This window comes from Spermophilus citellus, assembly GCF_964194105.1.
Source record: "Spermophilus citellus genome assembly, chromosome: 2".
NCBI classification, from domain to species: domain Eukaryota; kingdom Metazoa; phylum Chordata; class Mammalia; order Rodentia; family Sciuridae; genus Spermophilus; species Spermophilus citellus.
The window spans coordinates 52,976,629-52,989,626 of NC_138183.1; the positions used below are offsets into that span (position 1 = coordinate 52,976,629).

General features: G+C 40.7%; 1 protein-coding gene across 3 annotated transcripts in view; it reads right to left on the bottom strand.

Annotated features, from left to right (window-relative positions):
• The window catches only part of LOC308639887 (ADAMTS-like protein 1), a 384,577-nt gene that overhangs the window by 68,076 nt on the left and 303,503 nt on the right, over positions 1–12,998 (bottom strand). For all 3 annotated transcript variants that reach the window (XM_081278265.1, XM_081278264.1, XM_081278263.1), the window contains one exon: positions 3,030–3,158. In XM_081278265.1, coding sequence (XP_081134391.1) covers positions 3,030–3,158 — 129 coding nt within the window. The remainder of the gene's footprint in view (positions 1–3,029; positions 3,159–12,998) is intronic.

Below are 12,998 nucleotides of genomic sequence, written 5' to 3' on the forward strand. Positions count from 1 at the left end.
CTAAATGGTACCATAATCGATGAAAGACCTGGCCCTTGCTGGCCCCTACTTCCCAGCCTCATACACTCCTTTTGCTCTCAGCCTTCCAGACTATCAGTCATATTTTTTACACCAGCCATATTTCACTTTTTAAAATGCAGCATTCTCTTTCTGCCTCAGGCCTTTTGTGCATGCTGTTCTGAATGACAGGAATGCGCTGTCCTCCCACCATACTCGTTGCTTAATGCTTTTTATGCTTGAGGGTTGGAAAGAATTGCTGAAATGTATTTAACAAGTTGAGAGCACAATATGTGTGCAGAATGATGTTTAATGAAAAATTGCTAACAATGCAAAGATATGAGGACATGAGTCAGTCTAGGTGGATTATGCAATATTCTTAGATTATTATATATCCATTAAAATTAGGCTCATGACACAGACAGTGTTAATTATTGTGTGAAAAGGAAGTGGATGAAATGTAAAAATTAAGGATATATGCTTCAAAGTCCTCTGTGGCTGAGTCTGGCCAGTGGGACTTTGAACAAGTTATTTTCTTTCCTTTATGACCCTTTATTTTTCTGTTTTCTGCATTGCTTCAATATTTCATAAGAAAGCAACAACTGTATATACATATCACATTGTTTTATAATTGTGGATTTATTAACTTTTCTTCTTCCAGTGAGCTTCCTGAAAGTTCTACCATTTTCATCCATGTCTCCTGGGATTAAAAGATACCCAATCTAACCTGGATCAGATATTCCAATGAAAAACCACCAAGGAAGAACACAAGTAAATCTGACATGAAGCCTGTAAGCAGGCCCTTATGGAGTCCCTTCCCTGCCCAAAACCAGGCCTGGCTTGCTCATTCTCAAGCTAGTTCATTGTCAGTTACTGGGAAATGTTGCTGGGGCTTAGAGAATTTTACCCAGCCAGATGGGAGGTCCCTAAGCCCCTGGTAGAGAGGATCAAATATAGAGAGAGGACCATAAAAGCCAATTACAGCAGGAAAGTGAAAGTAGCTCCTTCTGCCATTTGGCATTTAGCAGCACTGTCCGGGTTGTGACTGGAGACTCAGCTCCAGGAGGATCTCCTTGTCCAGCAAGTTCACTGTGTAACCAAAAGCAGGCTCCTTCCCACCCGCTTTGAACAATTATCTTGTCGAAACAACAAGCAAAATGACAGAAACACAAAGATTTATTTTTAGTTAATCAGGATCATTTTATCAATAATAATAATAATAAATACTATGATATCATAGTTAGGCAAAAACTGTAAACAATTACCTGGGCTCTGGGTCACCAACTGAGTCTCTGGATGAAATCCAGGGGATGGGTCCTCAGGTAGAATGCAAGAATGGGTCAAAGCTTCTTTTAATGTTCTAGGCTCCCCGAGGAAATACCTCCTCACCTGGGGTCTGATTCTCTCAATCTCCTTCAAATTTCCAGTTCCTTGTTTTGCTCCTTGTTCCTTTCTGATACTTTTACAACCCCAGCAATCAGAAAGAGACACACAAGGACCCTCATATCTCAGGACAGTGTTCGTCTTGGAGGTGCCTGTCCCAGGGGTCAGGTGGGTATGATTGCTCTGTAGGTACAACACATACCTGCAGGGGGGCAGCTCATTCATGGGAAGCCCTGTCACTGACTTTGTCTTAATCCCCACCTGGGAATACAAGACCTGCAAGGATTTGGTTCTAGAAGCTTTGCTGAGGAGGCTGAATGCACAGGCCAAGGGAAGCTTTACAAAGCACTAATACACAGCTACAAAGATAGATGTCTGATTCAGATATGTTAAAGCTCCTGGGACAGTTCAGAGAAAATCAGACCTGGCCATTCTTTGGAAACAACATATCTCAGAGTAAGATCTTCCTCCTACTTACTATAAAATGGGTTTTCTAGCATTGCAAATTACAATTGGAGGTAGGTGATGGGGATGAGATCTAAGATGAAGAAACCCCCAGAGCAGGGCATGTCACTGCTTGACACTCAGTGACAGGACGTAACTGGGGAGCTTGAATTTGGGTATGGGTGGCCAGTGGGGCATAGCCGAGGAGCAGAGTGACGGGGATACTGGAGCTGCTCCTGGCACAAGAGACTTTCCTGACTCCATTCCACTGTGGGATGGACTACTCACAATCTCCACCCTTCTGTACCCTACTGCTCACTGCCCTGTGACTTCCTGGTCCTGAGTGGCCTCTGCAAGGCCTTCTGGAGAGGAATGCCTGCATCACAATTCCTGACACACTGCTGTCTTCAGCGACTCCTGCCCACTTCTGATTTGAGTAAGCTCCGGTTTCCTTTTGCTGTGACCTCCTCTCTCTTCTCTCATGCTCATGTGATCTTTACTGGAGAGATCAGCAAACAGGCATTTCGTCTCTTCAGTAGGTCCTCTCTCACTCTTACCTTGCCCCTCTGTCCTAGTCTCCTTTCTCAATCCATCAGAGGCCTCCGAGTCACTCTGCCTTTCTCAGGACTCCCTGGCCAGGCATTCATGGTCTCCCGGGCGCTGCCCACCTTGCCTCCACACCACGGCTGCACTCTGGGCTCCACCCTGACTAAAGCTCTTGTGTGCCTGCATAACCTGGAGGCTTCCTAAGGGCCAGGGACGGTCTGCTCGGAACCCTTTTCCCTCATCTTTGCACGCACATTCACATTCTATCAGTATGGAAGAGTAAAAAGCAAAACCAAAACACCTTAAACAATAGGGAAACAAACTGATGAACGTGTTACTTAGCCTGATTTAATTACCTTGCACTATAAGCATCAAGTTGTACCCCATAAACATATAAAATATGATATATCTGTTAAAATAATATTAATAAAAACCCCTACAGTCTCTTTTAACTCATCTGTCCCATACAGAATGTTCTTCCCTCCTGTCAACATCCATAGCACTTTGCACTTTCTGAGTAACTGAGGGTCCTGCTTCAGTGTTCCTACCAGCATTGAGTCCCCAGAGCAGGATTTGTGACTAATTTGTCTTTGTACCCTCCAAACCTTCCCCAAGGCACCATTAATTTGAATGATTTAGCACAGGAATGAATTTCTCACCTGCGACTTGGCAATTAATTGTCACATTCGCTCCCTGCACTGTTTTGACGGTGCTTCCTACGTCCACAGTGACTGCAGGCTTCTCTGTGTTGACCACGGTCATTCGCGATGTTTTCACTAGCGGCTTTCCTGAAGATGGGAAAGAGCGTGAAGTGTCACTTGACAGCTATGGCTGTGGGGCATTTTGTTGAAACACAGGAAAACCAATGAAAATTGTCTCTGCACAAGACAAATTGTCTACCCACCCACTGACCTGCCTTCCCCAGAGCTCTCAGAAAAAGCAAGGATTGAAGAGTCTGAAGACAGAGCACGGTACACCAATTGGGATGATTGATGCATTTTAATCATTAAATTAATAAGTGACTCTGGAGATTACACTTTTAGGGTTTAGTTTTTAAATTTTTTTGAGAAAATTGTCAAATCACATTTAGTTATAAGAAATAATGCAGGGCTGTGTCCCTGTAGTATGCTGTTTTTAAGTCCTTTGGATATAGACCGAGGAGAGGGACAGCTGGGCCAAAAGGTGGTTCCAATCCCAGATTTCCAAGGAATCTCCATAGTGCTTTCCATATTGGCTGCACCAATTTGCAGTCCCACCAGCAATGTGTGAATGTGCCTTTCTCCCCACATCCTTGCCAACACTTACTATTATTTGTATTCTTAATAGCTGCCATTCTGACTGGAGTAGTTGTGATTTGCATTTCTCTAATTGCTAGAGATGATGAACATTTTTTCATATATTTGTTGATTGATTGTATATCACCTTTTGAGAAGTGTCTGTTCAGTTCCTTGGTCCATTTATTGATTGGGTTTCTTTTTTCTTTATTGGTATTTAGCTTTTTGGGTTCTTTATATACTCTAGAGATTAGTGCTGTATCTGATGTAAGTGTGGTAAAAATTTGCTCCCATTCTGTAGGCTGTCTATTCACATCACTGATTATTTCTTTTGCAGAGAAGCAGATTTTTAGTCTGAATCCATCCCATTTATTAATTCTTGATCTTAATTTTTGTGCTATAGGAGACTTATTAAGGAATTAGGGGTCTAATCTGATGTGATGGAGATTTGGGTCTACTTTTTTTTCATTAGATGCAGGGTCTCTGGTTTAATTCCTAGGTCCTTGATCCACTTTGAGTTGACTTTTGTGCATGGTGAGAGATAGGGGTTTAATTTCATTTTATTGCATATGGTTTTCCAAGCACCATCTTTTCTCCAATACATTAATGTTTATTGCAGCACAATTCACAATAGCTAAACTGTGGAACAAACCTAGATATCCTTCAATAGCTGGATGGATAAAGAAAATGGAATATTACTAATATTATTAAAAGAAAACAATGGGATCTTACTCAGCAATAAAGGAGAATAAAATCATGGCACTTGCAGTAAATGGATGGAGTTGGAGAACATAATGCTAAGTGAAGTTAGCCAATCCCAAAAAACCAAATGCTGAATGTTTTCTATGATATAAGGAGGCTTATTCATAATGGGGTTGGGAGGGGGAGAATGGGAAGATCAGATGAACTCTAGAGAGGGCAAAGGGGAAGGAGGTGAAGGGAGGGGACATGGGGGTAAAAAAGATGGTGGAATGAGATGGACATCATTACCCTGAGTACATGTATGAAGACACAAATGCTGTAAACATACTTGATATACAACCAGAGATATGAAAAATTGTGCTGTATATGCGTAATATGAATTGTAATGCATTCTGCTGTCACATATAACAAATTAGAATACAACATTTAAAGAAATAGTAAAAGAAAAAAAAAAAGAAATAATGCAGAGCAATCAATCCTGTGCCCACTGTCCAGCTTCCCCTAACAGGAACATCTTACAAAACCAGAGTATAATATTATAATATCAATATTGCATCAGTAAGGTTATATTATAGAGTATGTCCATCACTACAAATGATCCCTCATGATATCTCCAATCCCTCTTTAATTCTTTGGCATGCATTAGTAGAGTTTCTATTTCCATAATTTTATCATTTCAAGAGGGTTATATAAATGAAATCATGTATAATTTGTGTATGTAACTTATTGTGACTGGATTTTTTTCAGTCAGAAAAGTTCTCTGGAGGTTCACCCAGGTCTAACATGATGTCATGGTTTATGTACCAATGTTTTGTTCCTTTTTATTGCTGAGTCGTAGTCCATGGCAGTTTGTTACCATTCATTTGCTGAAGGACATCTGGGTTGTTTCCAGGTTTAATAAAGCTGCTTAAACATTTTGGGATAGGTATCTGTGGGAACAGGTCTTTATTTCTCTGGCATAAATGCCTAGGAATTTCTAGGTCAAATGGCAATTACCTGGTCAGTGTTTTTAGAAACTGCTGAATCATTTGCCAGAGAGGCTATACACTTCACCTGCCACAAGCAGTGTGCCTTGGTGGGAAGGAGCATCTTTGCCCTCCCTGCCCCCATCCTCTGGGGGTTCCTGTTTCAGTCTGTCTAAGAGGGAGGTTGAGGCTCCCTACTCAGCCTTTGCTGGTATGTGGTGGTGGGTCTCAGTGTTTTCCCTGGTGCTTGGCCAGAGAAGACCAGTATTTTCTAAGCATTTTCTGTCCGGCTATGCTGCCCCTTTCCTGGTCCTTTAGTTGGAAACAGGGAGCTTTTAGTCAGGGCTTTCCAGTACACATTGGCATTTTCTGGTAGTCAGCTTCTTCAGCTCCAAGTTTGGGATATTTGAGCCAAAAATAGAGCTCAACGAATTTGCAATTAGTGAGTTGTGTGAGCTGTTCCTTAGTTTCTAGTGTCTCTGACCAATCAGCTTTCTTCTCTCCACTTTACAGTCTTCTTATGTGTGTTCCATATGTAATGATCAGGGGTTTTAGTTGTCATTAATGGGAAGAATAGGGAAAAGTTCAACTAAGCCATCTAGGCCATCTTCCCGGAAGTAGAAATTCAGTGCACATTACATTTTAATGGGCTTTTATCAGCTGAGTAGAAAATACAGCACTTCATGTACAGTACCATAAAATACAATGAAAAGATTCATTTACTGAGCACCTTGGGGAAATAAGGGTCCACATGAGATCATTTCATATACCTCAAGCCTAATCTTTTGTAAGTCAAGTGGATTTAATTTTGTTTTAACGATTTTATAGGCAGGACATTCTACAACGGTATTCACTCTTCTCTGCCCTCGTTAAATGTGGAGGAAACCTTAATTTAGAAATGCGATTTGGAGTCTTACACCTGCTTTTTATACTTTTTGCTGTCTCCTCATGTATTCTTCCTTTAGTCCTCTTTTGTGGTCACATAACCTCCTGTTAGAAGCTGTCCCTCTTTATCCTCCTCTCCCATTTTTGATTTCCCTGCAGATGTAGGACACCAAGCTCACCGGAACTGTGTTTAAGAATGGAAACTTGCATAAGAGTGCTCATGGGGGGTGTGCATGGGCTCCCCATGTCTATGGGGCTGTGTGGGGCCTGTTCCCTTACTCTGCCCATCTTCCGTACATCTGAGATTATGTATGCTGTGAAGTGAGGATGAGTAATTCAGTACCACTATGATGTTTCTGCATTACAAATAAATGCAGGGCAATAACAGGAGAAGGCAGATGGAATAGCACTGAATTTCTGTTGGCATACTTACCTTCCCTCTCTGCTCTTTGGAAGCTACTCAGCTCTACCTTCAAATCTACACTAAATCTAAGCTGCATCTCTGGGCTGTAACTTATGCTGCCTTCAACTCTACCTGGACAACTGCATGGCCTTCCTGGTCTCCTTGCTCCAATTCTTGCCTCACTATAGACTTTTCCTGTGACAGCCAGAGTGATCTCTCTAAAACATGAATCACGTCACATTGCTTTTCCTGTCTCAATTTTCCAGTGCTTTCCAGTGCCATAAAATTTTTAGTTCCTTTTTATGATCAACTAACTATTCCTTACACAATAAGCCCTGCAACCTGCCCCCCCCATCTCACTGAGACCACACTCCCTGTGAGCCACTGTGCCCCAGCACTCCAGCCATCCTCCTCTTCTCTAATCCAGCTACTTGTTTCCCCTGGCTGTTCCCTCTCTGACACTCTCCACCTACGGATGTCCATATGGCTCTCTTCTTCTAGCATTCAGATCTCTGTGCAAGTAATATCTCTAGGTAAGACTCTTCCCAATTGCTCCACTTAATGCATGCACCCACTTACTCCCCTTCAGGTGCACAGATGTATCTCAATGACAACTTACATTTTGACAAGTCTATAGGTATCAGAAATGTCCCTGTGTGTCCTCTACACCCCCCTCTTCTACTGTTCCTCATCATGTAATCTCCATAAAAGCAAAGAGATTTCATTATCTTTTTCACTCCTGCCTAGTCCTGGAACATAGTAGGTCCTTGATGAATTAAAAAAAAAAAAAAAACACGTATGGTGTGTGATGGGCATTTTCTGGACCCCCCCCCCCATTGCAATGCTGAGGAGAGTCAGTTAAAACATCACTATCTTTTATATAGATGAGGAACTTAGGCTCAGAAAGTCTCCATTGTTTGTCCAAAACCATGGAGCTGGCAAATAATCAGCCTAAACTGGACACCAGATATTTGACCTAAAGGCCAGTGCTTGCTACAGGGGGTCCCAAATCCTTGTCTGCAGACTGGCTGCCTCTGAATCCCCAGGGCACTTGTTAAAAACATAACCTGTCCTACTCCAACACAGGAGTTGCCTCACTGTGTTGTAAAAACAACTGCGCCAATGGGGAAATGAGGTTAGGGACCAGAGTTTTAGACTCACAATTACCAAGTTATTTTTCCTACAGGAATTTTAATAATAAAGGTGGTTTTTATAGCTGCAAGTGTATAGCTATAAAATACAAATGTCCCTGAATTAAATCCAGCCCTTAATTAATTATGTTGCGCTTTTGCTGAAAAGTAATGGACTTTTTTTCCTGTCAGTAGAGGTGTCGTGGTTAGCACAGCCCACTTCTTCTATGTTCCTATGCCCTTCTCAAGAGCCATTATTAGGACAAAGCATGAGATTACTCAGGTATTTACAATCAACAAAACTCTATAATGAAACAATGCTTCCAGTCAATCTCCTCACGCCTTTTAGAAAAATATTTATATGTATTTTTCGGTTTCAATCTAGATCTACTACATCTGAATCTCAGGTGGGGGGTGAAATCTGCAATCATCTCTATTTGGCACAAGTTCCTGGGTGATGCCCATACACGGCCTGGTTACTGTTCTGTGCATGGGCTCTATCTCAATTTTATTTAACTGGTTCTTGTGCTTCCTGACAAGGGATTTCTTTTGAGACATCACTAGTTCTCTATTAGAATTCTCCTTCAAGTCAGAACTCTTAATTTAACATTCAGCTGAAAAAATAAATATCAACATCGGCCCATTTTAGGTCACATGATCACTTGGCCATGGAGAACAGCTGTGTGGGGGCTGCCATGGGACACCAGCACATATGTGTGTGATTGTCGATATGAACAAGAACTAGTTTAATTACAGAACTTAATTAAGCAGAAAAAAAAGTAAGGAGGTAGAAAAGGAGTGAAATGATAAATGATGTGTTGGTGCTAAGAGAACGCTAAAAAATGGTCTTGGTACCCTGTACCAAAAAGTCATTCAGAGTAGGCAAAACAGAAGAAGTGCTGTGGGAGTGAAGTCACCATGGCAGAGTCCCTGAAGCAAGAGTGCTCCTTAGAGATCCGTGTCACAGACATGCTGCGAGCAGCCATTCAGTTTTAGCAAGTTGGCATAGGGCTACAGATCAAATCTGTGATAATTCATGGAATATTGATAGGGTTGACAGATTATTCCTTCACTTAATCTGTAAAATTACTCATTTTCTAGTTGGATGAGAGCTATCCACAGAAGGAGAATTGGCCAATTTTTACATCTGCATCAATTTAAGAAAAATGTAAAAAATGGAAATAAAGGCAAACATTTCAATTCGTCAGGCCTAGTGTGAGGAATCAACTCCTCTAAGAGAGTCAGGCACAGAAAAAGAAGCATTGGGAGAATCCTTTTTGCTCAGCTCCTCCAGACCACAGCATACCCCTTGGCTTTTGGACTGAAGTTCTTGCTAGAAGTAAAAACGGGGATTTGGGGCCTCACAGGTGTGCAAGGCCAACCTCTGCATGAAGGGTAAACCTGAGATGTGTGTCAGCATCCACGGATGTGAAGTGTGCCCAGGAAGGACTGTGAACTCATGATCCCATTAGAACAGAGGGACGTACAAACCAGGCCTGCCCTGCTCCTGAGGAACAAGGCCCTCTGGACACAGGCAGGGACAGATGGGCGGCCCTGGGAGTTAAGGCTCAGAACATATTCCTTTGCATGGGCTGGGCTCCAGCTCAGGCCACTTTCCCTTATGTGTAATTCCGGTACAAATTAAATCCATTGGGAAAAAAATATGAACATATGTGCTTGAAAATCTGTTTGGCCCCGTATAAAGGTGACTGAGAGAGGAGCCAGAAGAGATGGAAGGTTTGTTTTTTTAAGTGAAGCCAAGGGCAGAGAGCATTGTAAGTAACTTTTTTTTTTTTTTTTCCCCTCAGTGCTGAGTTCCAGGCCTCCACTAGTAGAAACTGTTTGCAATGACACTCTGCCTTCCTTTTTAAAGTTACATTAGAGACTGAGTTGCTATCAACCAAGGCCTTTTTCTCTTCTTCCTGGCTACACAGCTAGATGATTTCCCAGCCTCTGTGCAGTTAGACAGAAGCACAGGACTGAGTTCTAACAGATTCAATAAGAACAGAAGTGGAGAGCTGCCACTTTTTGGCCCAAACTACAAAAATGCTCTTGTGCAAATCTCTGGTTTAGATTTTTATGTGAGCAAGAAATCAACTCTATTAGCTATCATATATTTATAGGTTTGTTTGTTATAACTGTTGGCAAGTGCCGATTATATTTGTTGACTTACTGAATGAATCAAATGAGTCTTCTTTCAGTCTTCTAACATTATGTGTCACAAATGTCTTTTGAAAATGATTTCCCCATCCTTTGCCATCAAAAGTAAATTACACTTCAAAGATTTCAGGCTCTCGCTGTTCATTTAGAGGCACCTGGGCCAGGAAGTGTGCATGTGTGTTCATTCTCAAGAAGAGAGACTTATTGCAGATGACTTGGAAAATGAGCAATGATAGAAACAAGGACTGCAGGAAAGGTTTGGAGACCGAGAGCTCCAGAAAGGCCAAATGGCAAGTCAGTCGGAGATATGAAACCAAATCTAGTAATGGGTAAAATCTTTCTAAAGTGCTGTTTGGATATGAATTTTGGGTTTTGTGCATCAGGAATGAGCAGCCAAAAATGCACAATGAACTAGTGGTGCCTGCAGTAGATACAGGCATGAGAAGTGATAGCCTGCATGTCAAGAGTCAGGAGTCTGGACTCCATCATTGTATAGAGAGAAGGAACTAGACAGCTTCTATTTCGAAGCATGCTAAGGGTTTCAATATAATTCAAAGAATCAATTTAAACATGATGGATTCTCCCTAGATTGGCATCAGTACCTGAACAATGTCAAGAGCTTGGGAGTCACATGTTGCAGGCCATGTTGGAGGTGTCAAAGAATCCCCATTTCCAGAGAAGCGCTGAACCTACAGATGCTGCCTCTCTGGTGACCCCTGTGAGACCATTCGTGAAGACAGCCATGATGTCCCGGCAGACTCAAATCTCAATTCAAGAGAAAGGTGAAGAAGATAGTGGGGCCTTATAATTAAAATATTGAGTATACAGCAGAATTTTGGCACAGAGCAACAAAGTATTATACTATCTCACATACTTTCAACACCTGAAATTAAGCAAATTATGTTTACTCCAGACTTAACCAATGGATTATTACCAACTTGTAATGAATGAGTATGTTAAAGTCCTGTCTTAAAAATGCCAGCCTCAGTTTCCACTGCAGCCTTCACAGGTCTTTTGCAAGAATCACTAAAATTAAGCCTCCAATAATTTCCTGAAATGAGAATTCTCAGTTGAAGAATTTAAGACTCATGAGTTAGGTGAAGGAACCAAGATCAGCTGTTATCAACAACAGCTTATACACCTGCGGTTAATAATCATAGGCACTGCTTATGGAAGTCCAATTACCATTCCTTGCTGGCCAGAAATTTTTCAGAATCTTGCTACTTGGCAATTTTAACAAGTGTTGCTTTGTCATGGATGATAGTCTGGAATAATGGTCTGATTCACATTGAGTAGCTCAGGACTTAACTCCTTGTTGTCCTGCTACCTTTCTTGGAAAGTCTCTTTCACTTCCATTTTCTGTCTTTGGAGTTAGCATTTGAGTTTTCAGTCAACTCTATTAACTTGGGTCCTCAGAGAACTTCTCCTTTCATCTGTTCTTTTTCCAAGACTTTTCTCTAAAAGCTGTAGTTTTCTTTTGTTATCTAGGCTTCTATTTCCCAAATGATAAACAGAGCCAATTTCCAATGTTAGAATTTCAGGTAAGGGGAGTTTATAGCTGGTTGTGGTGGGTGGTATGGTTGTCCTTTGTATGCAAGAGATTCATAGAACTCTTAGGTCTAAAAGAGACCCCAAGAGTGCAACTATTTAAACTTTTCTGTTTACAATCAGGAAACAGGGTTATAGTTCTGAATCTTCTCCTAAATTTGGTAATGAGGCCAATACTTTCCCTAGAATCTTATTATTTATTTTAGAATCTTATTTATTACTATAGTAAGTTTCCTTTTTTAGTAATAGTAAAAAATAAATGTTTTTCTTCCATCCAAACCATTGCATGGTTTTATTTGGTGTAATCTAATTGAATAAATTGAGATTATACTTCAGTAATACTTAAAAGATCTCTGAGAAATGAAGAGTGATATATAAGTAGAGATATAGAAAGTGGAAGTTCTATAGGGTGCCAGTAGGCTCCAGGCTTTGTTCAGAGTATAGACATAGTTTATACCAAATTTTTTTTAAAAAAACATTTTGAATTGGTTGGGTTCAGTTAAAAATATAAAATTAAAAAAAGGTATGTGTTGTTTTAAGAATGTTTTTGGTTTTGGCTTCTCTAGAAAAACTGGAAGCTCTAGCAACGTTGATTTCTATTTTTTTTTTTTTGGCAGCAGTGATATTAAAATGAACTATATCCTTCTGACAGGGTATGACAGGTCGACATCTTGCAAAGATGTCCATATCCTTCCTAATCCTGGAACCTATGACATGCTGGAAGGGAATTAAAGTTACGGATGAAATTAAGGTTGCTAATCAGTTGAATTAAAAATAGGGATATTATCCTCAGGTATCTATAGGGCTCAGTCTTATCACTTGTGCTCTTTTAATCAGAAGAGGGAGAACAAGAATGTGTCAGAAGAGGGAACATGAGAAGGACTCAATCTACCACTACTGACTTAAGATGAAGGAAAGGGACCAAGAGCCAAAGAATTCAGTGGTGTCCAGAAGCTGGGAATGGCACTTAGTTTACAGCCAGCAAGAAAAGGTTGCAGGGAAATAAATTTTGCCAACAACTTGAATGAGTAGGAAAAGGATTCTCCATGATAGCCTTCAGAAAGGAATGTAGCCAGTCCACATCTTTGATTTCATCCAGTACCAGTCTTCTGATATACAGAAAAGTAACATAATATATTTATATTATTTTAAGCCTAAGTATGTGGTAATTTGTTATGGTGCGATAGAAAACTAATACACAGACCATATACACTGTCTAGGTCACCAAAGTTATCAAGACAATGAAGATATATAAATGACCATGTGAAAAGATGTTCCACATCACTAGCCATTATGGAAATGTAAGTTAGAAGTCACCATGAAAATCACTTCACAATCATGAAGACAGTGGTAACAAAAGCAATAGATAGTAAGAGTTGGTAAGGAGGTAGACACTGGGCCCCTTACCCATTGCTGATAGAAATGTAAAATGGTGCCTCTACTTTGGAAGAATTAAGCAGTTTCTTAAAAAGATAAACATGAATGTACCACACAACTGAGTAATTCTACTCTTAGGTACATATACCAAAGAGAAATGAAGCATATGTCTACACAAAACTTG